Raw genomic sequence first — 20287 nt, 5'->3', positions numbered from 1 at the left:
CTTCTCTCTATGAATCAAATTTTTCATGTGTAACACAACTATTTCTGTCACTGTTCATTTGAACATTATAGTGCAACACTTGATGCGAACCAGGAGCAGCTGTTTAAAAATGTGCATGTCCCATATTTACTCTGTATTGCTTCTTACCCCTCTCTATGACTGTTAGCTTTTTACTCCACCGTACGAATCAGCTAGAAACACTTTTGCATTTTGAAAAAAAGACAAATGACATCTTTCCAAGCATGGCCCGACACTTGGCACAGCAGAGCTGCAAAAATTAGTCAACTGATTATACGATCGACAGAAAATAAATCTGCAACTATTTTAATTATCAATTCATAGTTTAAAGGTCCAGTGTGTAGGATTTTGGGGAATATATTGGTAGAAATTCATTCATTCATTCATTCATTTTCCATAACCACTTATCCTGTTAGGGGTCATCGGGGGGGCTGGAGCCTATCCCAGCTGACATTGGGCGAGAGGTAGGGTACACCCTGGACAGGTCGCCAGACTATCACAGGGCTGACACAGAGACAGACAACCATTCAGAAATGTAATATAATATTAATAACTAATATTGATGTCTTTTCATTAGTATCTAGTCACCTTAAAATTAAGAATCGTTGTGTTGTTGTTACCTCAGAATGAGCCGTTTACATCTGCACATGCAGCGGGTCCTTTTCCATGGAGTCCGCTATGTTGTTCTACAGTAGCCTAGAACAGACAAACCAAACACTGCTTCTAAATAGAGCCAGTCATTTTTTCACATCAGCCATCACTGGCACATGGGATAAATTTCAGTTGGCTGCTATTTGCAACCGCACCACTAGATGCCACTAAATCCTACACACCGGACCTTTGAGTCCCCCCCCCCCCCAAGCAAAAATGCAAAAAATGTGACATTTTTAAGTTTTCACATGTCATGATCTGCTGCTTTCCTTGGTCTTACATATAGTAAATTTGTGGGTGTGGAAATGTTGGTTGGACAAAACAAGACATTTGATAAAGTCACTTTACCCTCTGGGATATTTATAACAAGCTTTTCTCATTGTTTTCTTGTAGACCAAATGATTCATACATAGTCATTAGTTGCAGCTCAGGTCAGCATACTAATAATATGTTCATAGTGACAATGCTAGTGTGCTAACATTTGCTAATTAGCACGAAACACAAAGTTCAGCCAAGGCTGATGGTAATATCGCAAGTTTTGCAGACTTTTGTCATAAAATTCTGGACTACATGAAATTTTGACCTGCTGATGGCGCTGGAAGGGCTCACCAAAGTTGCTTCAGTTCATCCCGAGGGGAAACATTAATGGGTTTTATCACAATTCATCTGATAGTTGTTGAGGTATTTCAGTCTGTCCAAAGTGTTGGACACACCAACATTGTCTTCCACAGAGCTGTTTGTGTGGCTGAAAGGTTTTTAATTTCCATAATAAACTGTTTGCCAACATTTTGCAGCAAGGAGGTAAAACTTCCTGTATGCAGGTTCAGTCTCAGTGTATCGTCCCCTTTCTGCTTTTCCCATTTCACCACTTGACCCAGCCTGGGTGATCAGCTTTCCCTTTCTAGCACGCCACAGCGGCGGGTCCAGTTTCCCTATTTCTGTCTGTCATCCAGGTTAGCTCTTACCTGGTGACCCAGGATGACTAGCTCCACCCGCTATCATTTTTACCTCCGCTAATGCAGATCATCCAGGGTGAGCTGATGCAAGGCGAAGCCAACCAGTGTATCATTTAGCACATAATGTATTTTGTCTCCTGCAGTTAAAAGCCTGATCTAAACTGACTAATTTCCATCGTCTCTGCTCTCCTTTTCTGTCTCTCTCAAACATAATGAATTCAGGATGTCTCATCAGAGGATTTCAGCTCATGTTCACATTATTACCATCAGTGATGTAACAGTGTTACAGAGAGAAAATTCTTCACATATTAACAACTTTCTGGTCTATTTTTAAGCCTTTGTTCATTAATTAGAGCATAGAATTATAACTAATATAAAAGGATGGGTGGAGTAATGTATGGAAACACCTTAGAATAAATATCTATCCAGTACAATGAGATTAAATGAAAGTTCTTTATGCAGAAAACTCAGGAAGAGTCTGACATTTTGTAAACCTAGATGAGTATTTACTTACATATTGATATTATATAATCAAAACATTCACAGGGCCTAATGACTGTAACAGTCTGTGCAAATAATGAGCAAACATTTTCTAAAAAAAAACAAGGTATACAGTAAGACTGCAGTGCTGCTGTGTGAAACTGAGGCAGGACAGGAAGGCGAGGATGTGAGGGATGTTATCACTTATCAAAACCTTCATTTGGAGGCTTGTGGACAAGATTGGAAGAGGTTCATACAGCTGCAGGGTTTAGAAGGAGCGGACACAGCTGCCGTTTCAAAATGTGAATGAAGTTAAACTTGGACTCTGTGGTCAGTAATCTGGCTCGAGTGCTGCGCTCTGAAGATGGAGAACATGGTTTCTATTCTGGCGGAGGTGGAGACTCCTCACCTGGCAGGAGATTCAGCAGTTTAGGTATGAAAAGCGGATGCGTGCAGTGAGGAGGATGGCAGCACCGATTAATGATGAACACATATTTACTGTATGTTATCAGGGAGAGGAGGGAGTGAGATAACAGGATTGCTGGTTGTGATTACTCTTCTGAAATCAGACCAGTGCCGCAGTCATAAAACGTTGAGTCCAAAGCATCTGATACAGTTTCCTTTGCTCTTACAACGGCAGTAAAAAGAGGACTAGCCACCAAGAAAAGTAGTTTCTTACAGCACAAGGAAATTTCTTTTAATTGATTACACAAGTGGAGGCCGGAGCTGAAAGCTGTTTGCAGTGTCGCACTGCAGCTGCATCCTTCCGTAGTAAAACAAAACACAAACAAGAATATGTTAAAAGATTGTTCATGTATGTAAAAGTGTGTTATTAGTTTCATGTGCCAGTTGTATTTATTAATATTATTAAGGTCTTATACCTAATATATTATATTAACTTTATCATCAAAGAGGAAATATAATTTGTAGTAATGGCTTTATAAAAGAAGCCAGGATTGGTGCATAAATCAAGGTGTTTAATGAAATGGTTAAACACACATGACTAGGCCTGTCACAATAACTATCGATTCATCGTGCGATATATGGTCATGACCTTGATCATTTTGCTAACCCTGATGTTGCCTGTTGTGTTTACATACGGAAGAATATCAACAATATTTTAGCCGACATGATGTCAGAATGAGCAGCAGGGTTTTCCTGACCATTGTAAGACTAGGGTTCAGCTATTTTACTTGCGTTAGTCCAAAGACATGTAAAACAATGCACAGCGTAGCTTACGGATAGCCTGCAGCTGCACTTTTGGAGTGGAACAGTCTCACTCCTAAAAGCCATTAGCTTGCCAACCCCTGGTTATGAGCCAAAATGTCTGTCATTTGTAGTTTTTCTTCTCCAATAACTTAATCCTTCGCTGCGTAAATTCACCAGCAAACCGCCTGGCTCCAAGGCCGCCCAGCCCTGGTAGGCGACTGCAGCACACCGGTTGAATTATGGAGGCAACTGTGGTTTCACCGCAGCTTTGCTAAGCTTGTCTAAGGGGCATCGCTTTGTTTTGTTTTTGTTGGCCATATGTCGTATAAAATCTCAAGCTGAGTAATTTTGGGCCACTCCTATAGGGGTACTATAGTTTTATATACACTTTATCTTGTATGTATTAACAGTTGTTTATTGCTCCTCAAAAGATGTTGAAATATATAAAAAAATATATATATTTTTAAAATTCTAATGTCTGAATGTTCTTATAGATTAGAGGTTCATCTCTCTTTGAAAGGGTGTGCTTATATTATCATGCTACAATATTATCAGTTGTTTCAAAATGACATATCATTTGTCACAGTAATTTCTAGAACAGTATATCATCCAGCAAAAGCAGTTACCACATGACACCAGTATTTCCTTTACCATGTGGATGCCTTCAGTTCTGTTGATTATGTGGAGTCGTTGAGTTTTGCCTAGTGAGAGGCGACATTTTCTTGAAACTTGACAACATCTAATAACAAAAGAGTTGTTAAAGCAACTGTGAAAAATAGATTTCAAACAGTTTATTATTATTTTACTTAATTAGACTTGGTTTTCAAGTCAGTAAATTATTTTAGTCAGTTATTTACAAGATTGATTTTGGAAGAAAAAGGTGTTTGGAAGAAAAAGGTGAGATTCAGGATAAATAGATGCACCCTCAAGCAAAGAAATAATGGATTTGGTGTCTATCGTGCTTGTCCCAGTGACAAGGTGTTAAAATATGTATGACTTACCTCGCCACCTGTAAAAAGCTTAATAATGTAGTGATTAGTTACTTTGAATCTTGTGAATATCCAATATAATACAGAAAGTCCGGTTGTGTTTACTTGTGTGTGCCTGTGTTATTTACCAGACAAAGTTTCCCTCTCACTGTTGACCCGGTGAAGCTCCGCTGTAGCTGCTCTCATGTCACAATATCGATGTGATCCGTGTCGACCGCGTGCATCCCCCGGTTTGTCACTGAGTCGAGGGGCCCGGCTACCGTGTCACAGGTGTGACGCTGAGAAAGGTCAAAAAGCTGTGAGACAGATGGCATGCGCGCGCACGCACGCACGCACACACACACACACACACACACACACACACACACACACTCACTCATACATGCACACCCTCCCACACACTTATAACACTCCCAAAGGGACAGAGATCTATTGTGCAACTCAGATGGGCATCGCTGCATTCTGTCACACACACACACAAACACACACACACACACACAGTCAGTGTAGCCAAGCAGATGTCTAGTAAGCATGTAGTCTCTTTAGTGGTGAAATCCATTTTGGTGGTGGAAGAAAAATGCACCAAATATGACTTTTACTAATGAATGATTATTATCATTATTATCATTATTATTATTATTATTATTATTATTATTATTATCATCATTTTTATTATTACAACTGCCTGTTTCTAGCGCTACTGTTCGGCTGTTGCTACCACTGCAAATAATAATAATAACAATAATAATGAAAATGATAATGATGATTAGATGTAGGAGGCGAACAGGAAGACGAACAAGAACAAGGAGATTAAAAAGATAGAAAAAGAATAAGAAGAGGCTGCCAGATGCAGCAGCCATTGTTCAGCCATATCTTTGTTTATTTTTTAATATATTTTACTTGTTAATGCAATTTCCCTCGATTTGCGTCTTAAACTTGTTTCACAACAGTTGTCTTTTATGATTTGACTTTGTTTTTTGGGTGTCTTTTGATCCTTTTTGCTTTTTTTTTTTAACTTTCTGTCAAGATTTTATCAGCTATTTATTCTGTTTTCTAATTCTTGGTTCTTTTTTCTATTTTATCTTAATGACAGGCAGTGACTACCTTCCATCTTGATAAAGGTTATTGAACTATTTAAAGATACAAGATGCAATGCTTCCCCTTTAAAATGTCTAAAAACAACTAGATTATATTATTATAGTGTAGTTATATTATTATATGTTTTGTTGAATTGTGAACTTAGATTATCCCAAACATTTCAAACAATGTTCAAAATCAGAGAAATCCTTCATTTTAATCAAGGGTATGATCTGTGTCATTTGGTCAAGTTGTCAAGGATTGACTTTTATCCAGTTTTAAGCCACATTTTTTAATGTACATTTTCGGTTGTTTTTTACTATATATTTTAAATAACATATTCTGAAAATAACATATTCTGCCTTGAAACACCAGGGTCAGCGATGGAATTAAGTCCAGGATTTAATCACTTTATCCCTGTCAAATGCTGCGTTTAAAGGGGGTCAAGTTCAGCATGTTTACAAGAAGAGTCCATATGAACAGCCCCTTGTTGTAGTATTCTTGACCTTGTTGGAGAGCTCCGAGCTCCAGACTTCGTGTAAACACGAACTCACAAGTTCCATTTGAAGGCAGAAAAGTCAAATGTGTAGTATATATCTATCTATGCTAGCGTTATGCCATAAAATGGTTTTAACTCACATGCACTGTTTATATGACTGTTTCCAATTGTGTTAAATTATGTCTTTTGTTTTATCTTAAGCCTACAATGTACAGATAATGTTTGTGGCTGCAACTACCAGTAGAAGCTTAAGCATTGTGCTTCCACCTGCAATGAAATTTGCAACGTGAATATAATTTTGCCAACACTTTTTTTGATGATTATTTCACTTTTCAGATAATGCTATCGAAATAGTAAAATTTCTAATTTGTCCATACTTTACATCTGTGGCACATTCCCATCAGCCTCAGCCTCAAGTTTGGTAATTAGCTTAGTTTGCTAGTTGAATTTAAAATTAGCGTGCTAACACACTAATGTAAGATGGTGAGCATGGTCAATATTAAACTTAACTAAACATCAGCTTGTTAGCATTGTCACTGTGAGCAGCCTCAGTAACTAGTGTAACTGTAGACTTAATCTTGTTATAAATATAATGTCAGTAAACCAAACTAACAGATTTTGTCAGCATGTTGCAGGCTTGAATTGATCGGCCATCCAGTGCAGTTATTAGCAAGTTATAAAAAGACCAGAAAGACAGCGATGGTTGGTTAATCTTTGGAAGCTATGGCTCAGAGCCAGGACCATGCTTCTTCTATCAGTCATCACCTTTTATCGTCCCATCCCCCCTTTTCTCTCCCGTCCCTGCTGTCTCCCTCCGCTCTCTAACTATTACCATTTAGGGTATCCATGCCCCACTGCCAACAGCTAGGAATTTGTGTGTGTGTATGTGTGTGTGTGTCTGTGTGTGTATGTTGTGTTTGTATTCCACCATGTGTTTGTGGGTGCCTGTATTGTTCTCCTACGCTCTCGAACGTCGGTACCATTTTTTCTTTTCTGGGGGTAATAGTGTTCACAAAATACTTGGGCCGGCTTCCTTACTAACAGTTGGTCTTTGTGTGAGCATTTAGGTGTGTGGGTGTTTGCGTGTCAAAGGTGGTTTGTGTGCAGAGGCGTTTGTGAGTGTGTGCGCAGGCGTTAGACACTCACCATTGTACAACACCGAGCACGGAGGCATCTGACCCTCAATAATAGATGTGGCTGCAGTGAATATTTAATGGGTGGGGGGTGTGCATACATGCATTTACGCACACACACACACACACACACACACATACACACACATACAGACGTGAGGAAATGGAAATATAATATCCACGCTTGTATGACTTTTACACCGAAGCTCTCGGGAAAGTGGTCTCTGTGTGGTCGGGTGATGCTCTCAGTAAAAGATACTGTGGAAGTTAGCCAACCGTCTACTTTAGCTTTCACTCCTTGCTCATTCTCCTCTCTCTTCCTTCCAACAGGGCTCTCAGGATAGTGCTGGTGGTCAGGAGGGACTTGTACCTCCACCTTTCTCTGCATTCCCTCCACCTCCACCGCCGCCCCCCCAGAACGGCCTGGCCCTGGATTACGGGGGCAGCCTGTACGCAGCAGGGGCCGTTCAAGGCCCCGTGGAAGCCGGTGGAGCAGCGAACAGTGCCGCCAACGCTGCCAACAGCCTCAGTGTCCAAGTGAGTGCCAGCTTCTTCCTCTGTGTGCAGCCCACATCAGGGTTTGCCTTGAGAGGGCGCCCAGAGTGAGGAAGAATGTTATAGATTTAAAAAATAGTAGAAAGTCACTGGGATGCAGAGACCTGACTTGAATGGTACCAGTTACAGATCCAATACCCTTTTCGCTTAAAAATCTGTAAACCTCTGTTTGCAGTAGACAGATTAGGATCTTTCCTAATTTATGTGTGAGGATATGATAAAAAATGTTTTGTCATAATTGCTGAAACTGTAACTACATCCACATTAGACAGATAATCTGTGAAGAAAATCCTATTCCTCTGCCTGTTTTATTGCCTCGTAGTACTGGCATTACCACATGTGAGCGAAAACAACCAGTCACAACAGAAGTCTCTAACGCAGCTGTCAATCACTTCTCTTGAACTGCATTCAAACTGTAAAACTAGGCAGCTGTTGATCAAATGTGAATCAAGATTCTGTCACTGCATCGTCTATTTCTCGCCTAAAATGTTTTCAGAAACTATATATCTGTATTTAGTGTACTGTTTAGATGTAAAATGAGAAAGTTTGTGACCTAGCCGCCTTATTGGAAACAGTTAAGCCAAAAATGAAGCACTGCCCACCGGCCAGAGCAAACGTTCTCTTTTTACAGCTTAACAGTACACTGTAGGCAATATAGTAGCAGAATCTTGATTATATTTGATCAGCGCTGCTTACGAGCAGAGATTGACATGAGCGGCATGAGCGGCAGTAGCTCAGTCCATAGGGACTTGGGTTGGGAACCGGAGGGTCGCCTGTTCAAGTCCCCATCCACACCAAAATATGGAGTGTGGACTGGTAGCTGGAGAGGTGCCAGTTCACCTCCTGGGCACTGCTGAGGTGCCCCTGAGCAAGGGGCACCGAACTCCCCAACCGCTCGGAGCGCCTGTCATGGGCAGCCCACTCTGACATCTCTCCACTTAGTGCATGTATAGGTCCAGTTTGTGCATGTGTGTGTTCGGACCTGTGTGTAATTGACAGAGTGAAAAATTCAATTTTTTTGTCTCATGTCCTTATTTCAGAATATAGGGACAGTTTCAGCAAATATGACAAACAGTTATTTTTATAGAAGTTACTATCTGTAGCTTTAAGACGTGAGCTCTGCTGTTATCAGCTAACGTTACACTTTAGGAGTTAATTGTGGGGGAAGTGAAACAGATTTCTCATTCTCATTTCTGTAGTGAATTAAAAAGCGCAAATAAAGTCTTCCCCATTTTTCTGCGGACCTCCTGGAACTCCCTCAAGGACTCATGGGGATCCTGGGATACCTGGTCGAGAATCACTGTAATAGGGGATGTGAATGAGTGATAGTGAGAGTGTAAATTTACCCCAAAAACTATTAAAAGAAATGTAATTCTGGCTAAAACTAATACAGTTTAATTTAATAATCCTGTAATAAATGCAACCCTCATGAAGGCTATAAGGTTCCTTTTTTTCCCCTAAATATTACATAAGTGTTAATTTAACTGGTCATTTTGGAAGCTGTGGAAACAGTTTGTGATGCTGTGGAACTGTGTTTTGTCCAAGCATTTAAGGATAGGTTAAATAGCAGAAACACCTCTTTGTATAATAAAGTTAATTTAAGTCAGGTTTACTTACTTTCAGGCAAAAATATCATCATAATATCATCTTAAATTTAATATATTTGGACTGTTGGTCAGACAAAAGGAGCAATCTGAAGACATTACTTTGGGTTCTGGGAAGTAGTGTGGGCATTATTCACTATTTTCTAACATCTTCTAGACAAAAAGACAAATTCATAAATCTGGAAAATAAGTGACACATTAATGGATTAGAAATAATTGTATGTTGCGGGCCCACAGCTACTGTGTAAACAATAAAAGTCTCCCTTTTATCCTGTTTGTTTGTCCCAGCAGTCAGATGGGTCCTCCCAGATTGACGGTCAGTCAGTTGTTGGCTCGGGGGGAGTAGGTGGCGGCGGGACTGTTGGAGATGATTCAGACACCAAGGGGACCCCCAAACGCCTCCACGTGTCCAACATCCCTTTCCGCTTCCGAGACCCGGACCTACGGCAGATGTTTGGGGTATGTAGACCGCAACATTCCCCCTTTTTTCCACTATGCATCATCACATAACAACAACCCAGAAAAGTAGCTTTGGATTAAAAAGGATGCAGTTAGTAAAAATAATGACTCAAAGGACCGATCCAGTGACGTCAGCACTGTGTCCTCAATTTCTTTTTACTGTTTATTTCCTGTCCTCCAGTGGGATTTTAAATGAAAATAAGGCTCTGTCATATCTCTTTTCATCTAAAAGGAATCCGTTTTTGTGCTGTTAGACTAAAAAAAACAAAACCTTTGCTTGGACTGTCATCTTGTAGAAAGATTATTTAAAGCCAGGTGTAAAAATCTGGCCATGTGCTCAGGCTTTTTTGTCAGAGGAATGTCTCTGAAATGTGGTGCAGAGAAAAGAGCAGAGGCGAGGAAGATATGGTGGAAGAAAAGACTGCCAGAGCTGGCTGGGTGCCAGCTCATCATGGCTGAACACAGTGCTGACACCCTGTGGCAAGACGCAGCACAAGACTTGCATGCCTCTTCAGCCTCCTCATCTTTTTCTTCTTTCTGTTTTGCAGCAATTTGGCAAAATCCTCGACGTAGAGATCATTTTCAACGAGAGGGGATCCAAGGTAGGGAGTTGGAGCAACGTTTAAAATTTGTTAACAAATATGAACTCAGCAAAAGCTTCATTTTCAACCTTCTGTCGCTCTCCCCCTCCTTTTCTTTTTCCATTTTCTCCTTCTCCTCTGCTTGCAGGGTTTCGGCTTTGTAACATTCGAGACGAGTGCAGATGCAGAGAGAGCCAGAGAGAAGCTTCACGGTACGCTGGTGGAAGGACGTAAAATCGAGGTAACTCACCACCCTCGCCCCCTTTTTTTTTTGTTTTTGAAACGGCGACCATTTTCTCCTCCGTTTCCCCTCCATGTCCGAAAATGAGAGTTTGTTCTGGTCGTTTTCTGCCCCAGAGAAGGTTTCCGGGTGGCTGTATGTGTTTGACTCTAACCCCTCTGGCTTCACTATAGCATGGTGCAGTGGTGCCACGCACACAGACGTCTCTTTTGACGGCACTTCCTGTCGATGTTTATGCTGTCATTGTTGTTGTCGTTGATGTTGTGGGCTGTCCATTGCACCTTGATCTTAAAGCTGTGTGGTTTGCAAAGCATGCTGGGTGGAGTGGCTACACAACAGGCATGGCCGGTGAGACGTCGCTACACGAGGTTGCTGACGATGTCCGCTTCTGTCACAGCATGTAGGATCTTTTCTTTCTTTTGTTTTTTGTTTTTTTAGTTTTCCTGCACCTTTTCCATCACCATCATCACTTCTTCCATGATCATGATGAGTGGCCATTTTTGGTTTATGGTTGTGTTAATGACCAGAAGGGCAGTTAATGGCCTCTCAGGAATTTTTCCTCTGAAAAAAAAAAAAAAAGTGCTTGCTGGTGTCTGTAAGAGGCTACTGTATGTTGCATGGATGGATCATGAGGTCAGAGATCGTCACTGAGTTTTTCAGTTAATATTACACGGGTGACTCTGGGGAGCAGGTTTTTTCGTTTGATGTGTTAACGGACTGATGCATGATGGGGAGCATTTTCAGGGGGCAGTTTTTTCTGGAATGAGACTGCTGTGAGAAGCGTGGTGTCATTTCTGATGCTTCAGAAAAGCTGACTGTTTAATTTCAGACGTGCGAGATGGATGGTAAAAAAAAAACATGTTTTATTTACACACACACTTGCATCCACCACTCCTGAAAAAGAACACCAGATCTCATGGAAGTGCATTTTGTTGTGACATCTTTTTTTTTTAATTTGTCAGCATGAGCTCGGATTTCAGTTGCAAATGGCCTTGGAGATCAGATACACCATGCTTTCGCCATTTGCTCTGGCTCTTGATTTCGAAATCACGCTTTCTTTTTTATTTGTACTTGCTACTAAAGCTCCTCTGCATGGTCTCGAATGTCTTGCACTCTTCTCTGTCTCTGTGTGTGGGTGTGCAGGATTAAAAATACGGAGGGCGGAGAGAGAATGAACATGTGAAGAGAATGCAATAGATAGCTGTCGTTCCCTCTCCTTTCTTTTTCCTTTTTCCTTTTTTTATTTTGATTGGTTCTCCTCCATCTCTCTCCACTCTTTTTCACCAGGCCAGTCTGTCTGTCTGTCTCTCCCAGTTTGTGTGTCCCCATATGCACCTGCATTTCTGCTGTCCACCCCTCCCCCCATATATCTGTCCATTCCCTTGTCCTGTGATGTAGTCAGGTAGCATAGACATTGGAGAACGAGATTAAGTTTGATTTTGAGTGATTATTTTCTCAGTTATCTGAATATAATCTGGGCAGTAATAACAGGTAGACACCCCCCCCCCCCCCCCCCCTAAGGTAGATAAAATTATTTTTCTGTTTCCATTTGTTTGCTCCTTTTATTATCTTTTATGATCTGTGTCTGTAGTGGGTTTATACCAGTTAGAGGCTAGATCGTTGTCAAACGGCTGATACTTGTAGGTGACTGTTGACACGTGACCTGTTACATCACTTCCTCTCTGCCACAGGGTGGGGGTTGCTTTTCATTACCTCGTTTTGTTTATGTTTTTTTTTTCTTTAATTTTGATTTTATTTGGATCATCATTTCTTTCTTACATATATTTTCTCTATTTCCCTGATGATTTTTGTATGTTGTTGTTGTTGTCAGTCTCCACGGTAACTGCTCGCGTGTCCTCACGCCGTTTCCCTGGCAACGGTAAGTTGTGTACACATGGCATCATCTTTGAATGACCCCTCCCCCCACCCCATCCGTCAAAAAAATTGAAATAAAATGCACCCAACACCCAAATGAAGGACTCCTCTACTGAAGGGAGCTTGATTGATTGATTGATTGTATTGACAGAACATGATTGGCTAATCCTGTGATTGATTGGGGAGGTGGTGAATGAAACGATTATGAGATTAGCCATTGATCGCATGGCATTATAAAGGCCACTTGTATAACTGAATGTACTGCATCTATCTGCAAGTGCAACAACTATGACTACCACTTCTTATGCATTCATTCCAATCACCTCTCTAACTGCATTCAGCATTTAATTCCAGAGCTGTATCCTGCATGGTTTACTCTCTTTCTCGTCATCTGTATGACGCCATATAGTACTATGTCATCTCTCTGTGTCATGTGTCAGCCAATAGCTGCATTTTTGCACCTTAGTGGGACAGCATGCTGAAGCATGAGTGCTATGTTAGCTTTACCGGAGAGAGGATAATAGTTGTCTGTATATCATGGTGTATTGTAGTACTTGATGATCCCTTTCTGTACCACTTTGTAGACTGCAGACAGTTGTAGAGGTATGGCTGTTTAGATTTAACATTTAAATTACAGATGTGGATGAATAGTGTGCGCCCAAAAGAGAATGCAAGCTTACTTCAAAGCAAATCTACTCCTTATATGTAATGTGTAAACCTTTAGCAGCCTTTCTAAGAAAGAAAAAAAGCTGCCTTGAATTAATACGCAGACCCCAGCAAAGCAAACTTAAAAATTTCTGCCACTGATTGAGTAACGGCAGCTTCTCTTCGTTCTGATTTCTGTAAAGAGGTGTCCTTGTTTTACTTTTTGATCAGTTTGGTTCTGGATGGTGTGTGTTGGTGGTTGTGTGCTTCGAGGTCTCTCTGGTGTGCGACACTGATCTGGAATGCCTGGCAGTGTTTCACAACCATGGTTTGATTTGATTTTTTTGAGGAATGATATTTGCATCCCCCATCCTCTCTGTCTTTATCTAGACTTCTCTGTCTCTCCGTATTCGTTCTTGCTCCATTCATCATTTTCTCCATTGTTGCTCCTGTACAGTTAGATCCAATGTAGGCAAAATGGTCGGATGTATTTTTTGTATGTGTGTGTCGCATCTTGTTGTTTCTGTTTGTTCATTAGAAGAATTGCACATTTGGATGGATTGTTCACTCTCTCTCTCTCTTCTCCACATCATGTATGTGTTTTTCCGTGTCTTTTCATGTGGACTGGCTCCTCCTCCTGCATCCCTCTATATTTCTGTCTTATCTCTCTCCCTCCCCTCCCTCTTTTTCTGTATGATGTGTATTGGACTGGGAGGGCTGCCAACCTTTTTTGATTGGTCTCTTGCTGCATCTGATGCTTGCTGATTGGCTAGTTTTGCTCACCTCTGGTGATGTGATGCGCTCTTGATTGGCTGTGTGTAATTTGTGTATGAACTCTTCGATTGATGTTTTTGCATTGTGTTCAACTGATGAATCTGCCGCTTAATTCACCTTCTTTTTCCCTCCTCTTTTTTTGTTTTAAAGGTAGCAATATAATGGTCTTGGATTTCTTTTTGAATGCTTTTGTTCTGAAATATTTTGTTGTTTTTCTTTGTTCTGTGTGCCAATGGTTGCATTGTTTGTGTGCAAAACTGCCTGACTTACTCACCAGGATCCTTGTTTTCTATGTCTTTTTCCTTCAAAAGAAGCGCATGCATCAAATACCATCGCTGCTCATCAACAGAATTAACCTCTATCATAAGTAAAAGAAAACAGTTTTCAGTATAACGACACCTCACACTTAAAGTTCAGTGTTAAACTCTGATCATCGTGCAGAGTATCTCTGTGTGTCACAGACTACATTCAGTTTAAGAACACAAGAAACAAACTTCACATGTGATTTGATTCTGTATCATTCTGATAATTCCTCAGTGCTTGTTTGTCCCTTAAACTGGCTCGACTTAGCCGCTGACCACTTATTCTGGTGTCCAGGTGAATAATGCCACAGCCAGAGTGATGACGAACAAGAAGATGACCACCCCTTATTCAAACGGAGAGGGCCTCGCGACGCTGCCATATGGTAAAACACTTCAAAATTAACAGCTGATTCTACCTTTTCTTTTGATACATGGTGACTAGACTGGGCAAAGTTGTTAAAACTGATATCACCATATAGATAATTACCATTGTAATGAATTATATCCCATAATAGTGCTGTCTACTAGTCACAATACTGGAATTTCTAACTTTGTTACAATACCTTAAAAATTATTGGTATGTAACACCATTTTCAATACCATAGGGAAAAATTGACTCTGAGGGCTTGAAATTAATTATAATATTAATATATCAAGGCTATAGCATGTCAACAGTGACATTTCTTTTCTTGGTTAGTAGCAGGCAACAGCAGAATGACTGCAGTAAACATTAACAGCTAGAGAGAGTGAGAAAGCACAGCTGGTACTGGTGTGTTAATACCTTGGAAAATTAGTGCTGAAACTGTTTCCAATATTCAGAATCAATATATATATATATATTGATAAATCAATATTGTTGACAACACTATCCCACAAAAAAAGCGCCTCGTACTTTTTTAAAAGTTGGACAGTAAAATTTTGTTTAACAGTAACATCAATTATATTAAATCATAATGATGTGACTCCACTAAAAATCTATATAAACGTTGCAGAACTGAGTGCTTCAGGCTCTTCTTTGTACCTGCTGCTATTAGATTGTGAAACAGCAGCTTGCACCACGGACTTTAACACCACACACACACACACACACACACAGACCCATTCCTCCACAGTGTCTGGTTCACTCGAGATGCTCATGTCACCTCTCCATTGTCATTCTGCTGAGCTGATTATATACCTCGCCATAGTCAGGGTTAGGGTTCATATATTCTTGTTCTATATTATAGTAAACCAAGTGATTTACATATTATATTTGATACTGTATTCTGTGTTCTATTGCTGTGCTGTACTACTTTTGATATGTCTTACATTAAGTTTTACTATGTACTTGTAATAGTGCTTTACCATCTTTGTACTATACACCTGGGCTGTTCTGAATATGGAAGATCCCAACATTTTCAGCAGCCTACTTAAAACTTTCTTAAAACAATTTAAATTTTACACAAATGCAAATGAATGTAGGAAAAAAAAGGAATGTTCTTCATTTTTGAAATAAAAAAATATATATTTTTAGTCGCACATCTGATCCAGGTACATCACAAAGTGCAAAAACAGAATAAAAAAGAGTTATAATTTCTGACCATGCACAGAACTATCACAAGTGGTAATAACAGTAACCAATAACACACATAATATGTGTCATGGCCTATACTATATCATAATGTCCCATATTATACTGTATTATATGTTACATTAACTTGCATTGTATAACAGTATAATGATTTGATTAGATTAGATTTATTTTAAATAATAAAAATCTAAATAAGAATAACAAGCAAAATGAACAGTAATCCCAAAGCAACCTCTCAATGTACAAATTCTCATAAACAACATAAATGAACTTTATTGAATACGTATGTGTTAGAAAAGGAGTACATAGAAGTATACACATTTTATTTTTTAACTATTTTTTATAAATCCAGAAAAAACACTAAGTGCCATTCAGGGATCAAAATTAGCAGTCGCCAGTCGCCAGAGGCAACTAATTTGAACCCAGTAAATGAAGTCACCTAACCAGCCACTCTGGCAAGTGAAAAAAATAGGGCCAAACTACAGTTGTTGTTGTTTCTCCCGCCCCGGGCTGTGTGTATGTGATGTCATTGGTTGAGCGCCAGTGTCGTACAACAGATCTTCAAGCCCACAACATGCCGCAAAGTGGGAGCTAGAACGTGAGCTTGTAGTTGGAGATCCGCAGTCCGCCATTTCCACGCCCTAGAAAGGCTGATAAGATCCACCGGCACACTGCGTGTCTGTGCTCACTGGCTGCAACAGTTGGAAACACGGAGAGAGGGAATTTTAAGAGCCTACAACAAGAAAGAGGCCAGTTAACCAATGTAAGCGTTCCTGTTTGAGAATTGCTCGAGTGTATTATAGTAATAACACATTGAAAATATACCAAAATACTATTTATGATTTTTGGCTAGTGAAAAAAATTTCTGGCCAGTAGATTTTTAAAGCTTACTAGCCACTTGGCTAATAAGCCAAAAAGTTAAGTTTGAACCCTGGTGCCATTGCTTAATCATATAACATGTTAGTCTGCTCCCCACCATTTATCTCATCTCATCTCTTATTCTTCTTATTCTTATTCTTGTCTTGAGTGAAAGCTCTCTCAGATGTGACCCGTGCAGACAGACCGTCTGGAAGCTTTATGCATCCTCTGTTCACAATGAACAATAAAACAAACAACACACATCACTCTAAACAAATGCACAAATCATTAAATGTCTCTTTGCCTCAGTCAAATCTTGCTTTAAACGAACATTGTCATTCTTTGTCCGCTACAGCTGGATGGAAGTTGAGTCCCATGGTTGGAGCCATGTACAGCCCTGAACTCTACACAGGTACGACAGCACGCATTAGCTTCAGACTCAGCCAGACTGACGAAGACAAGATGCACAAATAAGATTGTAACCTTGAAGGTATTTAAGGAGCTGTTCTTTCTACCTTCTCTGTCTCTCAGTACCAGGGTTTCCATACCCAGCAGCAGCAGCAGCTGCCTCCACTGCTGCGACCTTTCGAGGCGCTCATCTCCGGGGTCGTGCCCGGCCCGTCTACAGCGCAGTCAGGGCAGCTGTGCCACAACCTGCAATCCCTACCTACCCGGGGTAAACACACAAACATAAACAGACATAAATAACTACAACTGCTATTGATAATAAAAAAAAAAACTAGAATTAATGTAATGCATATCTCCTTAAATGCATGTCTTCACTGAGTTAAAAATAATAATAATAATTGTGCATGTTGTGCGTTTGAATATATTTTTATGGAGATGTTGACATTGACAGTTTGCTGACTGAAATACCATTTCCTTGTACCTAAAAGCTGATAGTAAGATGATTTTGAGAAATTTGATTGAGAAATACTTTACATTAATTTGTCTCATCGGCTGCAGTAACAGTAGTATCGCCCTGAAGTTGGTGCATTTTTAAAACAAAGAGGTGGTATTTTGTCTTGCATGTTGCACGGTGTGTAATAATCTCACCCTTCTTTCTTTTCTCTCTTTCACAATCTGTTTGGCACCATTCTCTCACCTCTCTCTCCCCCAATCGTCACTTTTTTGTTTTGTTTCCCGCAATGCCCACATGGTGGCGCATCACACCATTACTTTTTGTTTGTTTGTTTTCGACTTTCCACCACCGCTCCTCTCTCCTCTTCCTTCCTTCCTTCCTTCCTTCCCTCCTTCCTTCCTTTCTCGTCTCTCTCTCAGTGTGATGGCCTATCAGGATGGCTTTTACGGTGCAGCTGATCTCTATGTAAGTATACCTCTCTCTCCTCTACTGCCTCACTCCTCACCTACGTTTCTCCCCTCTTGCCTGTGGGATTTCAAGTGTGAAATGGCATGGACCAAACCCATAGAGACGTGTACTTTTGGGTGTTTTAAATTCATCACAGCTAGAGACATTTTCTGTTCCCCTGACTTAATCTTGAGTTGTCTCTTTTTTTTAAATTACAATTGAACTCATCACTTTTGTTTCTGTCCAACCTCATATATAATGTTCGTTTAATGATGCATACAAATATAAAAATATGAGCAGCCCAGCACACACACACTTTCATCAGTGTTCATTCAGGAGTAGACTCCTCTAGGGTTTGTCTCTGTGCATTTGTGAGTTTAGTTTGTACCAATGTGATTATGAGTGTGTGTCTGTGTGTGCGTGCGTGTGTGACCAGGTTGACAATAGCTGTTTCTGTTCTCTCTGTAGACTAGTGTTTCAGGACATTAGTGGCAGATTGCCCCAGGTAGGGTTTACACACTCTGTGTGAGAGCCAGTGTGCATCCTCCTCGTCTCCAATGACTGCGTGCTGCTAGACATTATTGACCATCTGAGATTGAAATGCCTTCTCTGTCTTCTTCTACTAACTCACTGGATTCTGACATGGGTGGAGTTGCGGAAGGGGGAGAAAATAATTTAAGTTTAAATCTAAATTTAATAAAACATAAAACTTAATTCACAAATAATCTTCAGGAGGGATGGATGTACATTTTGGGGTAAATTAGGTGTAGTATTATGGGTCTTTACTTGAACAGTGGGTCATTTATTTTCAAAATCTGTACTTAATAAAGTTTTCAAGTCTACATCATGACAATTCATCCAATTAACAATATACACCAACAGTGCACCAACTTATTGTTTTCCTCAGTGGAAAAACAACAAAGACATTTTGCCTTATTTTGTAAGGATGCACCGATTGTGAAATTTTGGGTCGATACAGATGTTTAAAGTCACCATTGGGCTGATAGCTGATACTGATGTTTTTTTGTTATTGTTTAGCTCAGTTTTTTTTTTTGGTTATTTATTCCTCTTTTGTGCCAGGGAAGGAAAGAAATCACAAAATTGAGTCATACACATTTATGAAACAACCTTGAACAGAACTTTTTACATTAAAAACTTTTTTTTTTAAATAACTTTTTAAAAGCCTTTTTACTTTATATAATAATCATAATTCCCTCTCTAATATCTATTTTACATTGCTGTGAAAACATCAACAACTGTATTTAAGTTTCTCGACAAAATGATAACAGTTTACCTTCGCCTAATATTCATTTTTACTGAATGGAGCTTGAACGTATCACAGTGTTACTTAATGCACTCTTGGTAAGCTGTGAGTTCTGGCCAGCGGCTGCTAGCAGCTAACATTAAATAGCTTTCCTCCTGCTGTTTTCCACATGGATTTGTTGTTCACAATGTAGCATCAGGATAAAATAGTGTGCATCCCCTGACACATCTATACTGAGTTTATTGTGTCTCTCTGTCCTGAAGGCCTCCCAGGGAAGATGTCTGTTCATCCCAAACATGTTTCCTGTTGTCCCTGGGATGGATGTCCCTGCTTTTTAGCCGGCGCAAAATTGATGTGACACAACAGAAAAACATTGGCCACTGCCGCCAGTAAATGCCATCTTTTCTGCCAAAAGGCCAGTGGCAGTCAACAAGGCGAATATCGACTGATACTGATGTTTGGCCAGTAAATCGGTGCATTCCTATTATTTTGGCATCATCCCTAGGGTATACCCCACAGCAAATTCATCTTTGAATTTATTATCTTTCATCATGTTTTTGTTGCAAGGTACAGTAAAATACATTTGATTATATAATTTGACATTTTCATCACACACTTTAATTCCAAAATCAGAAAAACATTTAACAAGTAATTGTATGAAACTGAGATAATTTAAGTAAAAAAAAGACAGTTCTTCCATGCCAGGACATGCCTTCTTTGTGTTGTTTTTGTCTCAGCAAGCTGCATTGCCATGCTTGAAATAACAAACAGGACACAAAATAAATAAGACATAAATAATGACATTAAAACCAGACACTCATCCAGTAGTCAGACCCCTTCCAGGAATCTCCCTATCTGTTTCACCTGTGGCATGCTAACTGAATCAATGTCGGCATGCAGACATATTTACAAGGCTGACTCCTCCCCCAGTCCCCCCCCATTCCTGCCCCTTTCTCCTCATCTGTAAACCCCCTTTTGTGTCTCTCTATTTCACTCCTCCTCGCTCTGTTCGCTCCGTCTTCTTTGCTTCCTCAGTCAATAATTGAAGCCTATTCTGTCTCTAGTGTCATCTGGCATCAGCACTTTCTCTTTCTCCTTGTTCTGTTCCTTTATTATTATTCTCTTTTGTTGTTCTCTGACAATTCCTTCCTCACCTATTTTCTACATCACCTCCTCTCTCTTTATCCCTTTATGTCACCTTCCTTCATCCCCCCCCCCCCCCCCCCCCCCCTTTCCCC

General features: G+C 40.1%; 1 protein-coding gene across 6 annotated transcripts in view; it reads left to right on the top strand.

The window, feature by feature from the left end:
- Positions 1-20287, top strand: part of rbfox2 (RNA binding fox-1 homolog 2) — a 41709-nt gene that overhangs the window by 18224 nt on the left and 3198 nt on the right. For 2 of the 6 annotated variants that reach the window (XM_050044177.1, XM_050044180.1), the window contains 8 exons: positions 7343-7549; positions 9460-9630; positions 10179-10232; positions 10360-10452; positions 14344-14431; positions 16832-16888; positions 17008-17152; positions 17758-17803. In XM_050044177.1, coding sequence (XP_049900134.1) covers positions 7343-7549; positions 9460-9630; positions 10179-10232; positions 10360-10452; positions 14344-14431; positions 16832-16888; positions 17008-17152; positions 17758-17803 — 861 coding nt within the window. Of the gene's footprint in view, positions 1-7342; positions 7550-9459; positions 9631-10178; positions 10233-10359; positions 10453-14343; positions 14432-16831; positions 16889-17007; positions 17153-17757; positions 17804-18253; positions 18291-20287 lie in introns of all 6 variants that reach the window. The other 4 variants (XR_007569922.1, XM_050044178.1, XM_050044179.1 and 1 more) reach the window with 4 other exon arrangements.

This window comes from Epinephelus moara, chromosome 5 (genome assembly GCF_006386435.1).
Source record: "Epinephelus moara isolate mb chromosome 5, YSFRI_EMoa_1.0, whole genome shotgun sequence".
Taxonomy (NCBI): domain Eukaryota; kingdom Metazoa; phylum Chordata; class Actinopteri; order Perciformes; family Serranidae; genus Epinephelus; species Epinephelus moara.
This window is presented reverse-complemented; position numbering and strand designations above follow the sequence as displayed.